This window comes from Echinops telfairi, unplaced genomic scaffold (genome assembly GCF_000313985.2).
Source record: "Echinops telfairi isolate 266 unplaced genomic scaffold, ASM31398v2 ScPeMD7_7469;HRSCAF=8507_0, whole genome shotgun sequence".
NCBI lineage: Eukaryota > Metazoa > Chordata > Mammalia > Afrosoricida > Tenrecidae > Echinops > Echinops telfairi.
This window is the reverse complement of record NW_022111372.1, coordinates 60,393,106-60,395,409: the sequence shown is the minus strand read 5'-3', so window position 1 is coordinate 60,395,409 and position 2,304 is coordinate 60,393,106. Positions and strand designations below refer to the sequence as shown.

At 43.0% G+C, this 2,304-nt stretch overlaps 1 protein-coding gene across 1 annotated transcript in view; it reads right to left on the bottom strand.

Moving 5' to 3' along the window:
- PANK3 (pantothenate kinase 3) overlaps positions 1-2,298 on the bottom strand; it is a 19,675-nt gene extending 17,377 nt beyond the window's left edge. The window contains exon 1 of the mRNA XM_004696775.4: positions 2,204-2,298. Within this exon, the coding sequence (XP_004696832.1) occupies positions 2,204-2,231 (28 nt within the window). The 5' untranslated portion in view covers positions 2,232-2,298. The remainder of the gene's footprint in view (positions 1-2,203) is intronic.
- Positions 2,299-2,304: the final 6 nt, after the last annotated feature.

The following is a 2,304-nucleotide window of genomic DNA, read 5'->3' as shown; positions in this document are numbered from 1 at the left end:
GTAAGATATGACAAAATAATAATTTATAAATTATCAAGGGTTCATGAGGGAGGGGGGAGTGGGACAGGAGGGGAAAAAAGGAGAAGCTGATGTCAGGAGCTTACGTGGAGAGCAAATGTTTTGAGAATGATGAGGGTAACAAATGTACAAATGTGGTTTATACAATTGATGTATGTATGGATTGTGATGAGTTGTATGAGCCCCCAATAAAATCATTTTAAAAAACCAATCAAAATCAAGTAAGCATTTTTAGCTAACCCATGTAACCTGGTATGTACCAGGTTGAATGTACCTTCCAGTTATAGACCTTTTCATGATAGTTCATGATTGAATGGCCTTCTCTTCCTTCCACAAAAAATAAAGTGGTCTTTACTTTTACCACAAAGAATTAAAAGTCCTATTTACATAAGAAACCTGACATTATTTTTAAATTATAATTCATACTGTTTTTTCAGCATGACCCTGCTTTAAGATTAATGGTCTCCTTCTCCTTCCCCCTACTTAATTCACACACAAAAATTCAAAAATAAAATTGTATACTTCAAATGGGTGGATTGTGTACCATGGAATTTTATCACTATAAAGCTGCTATAAAATACACATTTTTACCCAAGGAAAAGATTAAGTCTCATATTGTATCACTATTCAAGTTACCTAAAAATAAGTGCTCATTAATATAAATATCCTTTCTAAAAACAAAACCCCAAACACTAAACCATGCCACACACAACGCCAGGAAATATGGATGTCATAGTTAAAACTTACTTAAGTGGTGAACAATATACAGTACATTGTCACACATCACTCAAAATACATGATTAATTCAGCAAATGTAAACTGCCAAGTTTCTAAATCCTGTGCTGAGAAGTCGTGTCATTAAGTACCTCACTGGCTAATTGCAGAGATTCTTCAAACGGGAACTCTTAAGTGGCCACAAGAAACTAACAGCTAAAACTACCTGAGCTGAGAGAGAGTTTGTTTCTGCAAGAATTTAGACCTATGGATGCAGGAGGTAAAAAGGCTGGACTCTTGGGTCAGGTGACTCTGGTTCAGCCACAACAGCACTTAGTGGGGGGGGGTGTACCCTCAGAAATTGGTCTGGCGCTCCAAAACTGGGATCTCCTCAGCTTAATAGGACCCAAGGGCTAACACTATAGTTTTCAAAGGGCTTTAACTTAATTTGCACTTTTGAAAGAGCCCTCAGTGTTAGTCCCCACTTGGAACTGCTAAAAACATCAGTTGAAGAGACACTACACGACAGAACTGTAAAATCTGAGAAATATCAATACCACTGTAAAGACAGAAATCCCAATCCCCAAATTTCTCTGAAGACTTGGCATGACCCAAATCACAAAAAGTATATGGCAATCACAAGAGCTGAGCGATTAAATAAATCCTCAGGATCAAAAGGAATTAAAATACTGAAAATAAAAAGGAGCAAATGAAATTCATCTACTTTCTCCAAACACGTTAAGAATGTTTGTAAAGAAAAGTACATGCACAGGACAGGGTAGAAGCGCCCCTGAGGGTTTCCCAGACTAAAAAAGTCGAAAGCCTTTCTTTGATATGCATGTAAATTCTCTCTGGGTATTCACCGATAAATTAATAATGGTTGCCTCCAAGGACATGGAATAAAGATTTTCCAAGCTGCGTTTTCTACAGCAAACTTGAACTAGTCGTTACTCGGAATAAAAATAAGGCAAGACAGAGCGAGCAGCAAGCTGGTTACCCAGCACGTGGGATTAAAAGGCTGCAATTTTAAGTGGCAATTCCTAGGATCCACGGTGGTTTCAAGGACGCCAGAAGGAAGTCCGGTAATCACTCAAACCTGGTGGCAATGTACCTCCCATGCAACGTGACAGCTATGGCCACCTCTTTTCAGCCACGCTTCCCAGGGAGATTTAGTGGCTCCAGTGTCGTTTTAGAAAACCCGGGTTCACTTAACAAGCCCCTCCTGCATCTCCCAGATATCGACAACTAGGAGGGAAAGGTCTGGGGCGGCGGGCGATCATCCCGAGTGCACGGGTGGGGGGAAAGGGGAGGCTCGAACCCGGGAGCTGGGAGGCTTCCGCCGCCGGAATTCTGTGTTAGGGTTGGGCAAGGAGCGGAGGGTTCCGTATCCAGCGCTCGGCCAAGAGGCTCCCACCCGGGGCCCGGGGGTGGGTGCTCCCCGCCCGGCGAACCCAAGCCGCCCCCATCTTACAGGGTTTCTTGGCATCTTTGATCTTCATGGTGTCGTCCTGAACGGCGGGAAGCAGCCTCGGGTCCGGTGCAAGGAAACTAGTGGCGGCGACTACGGGGGCC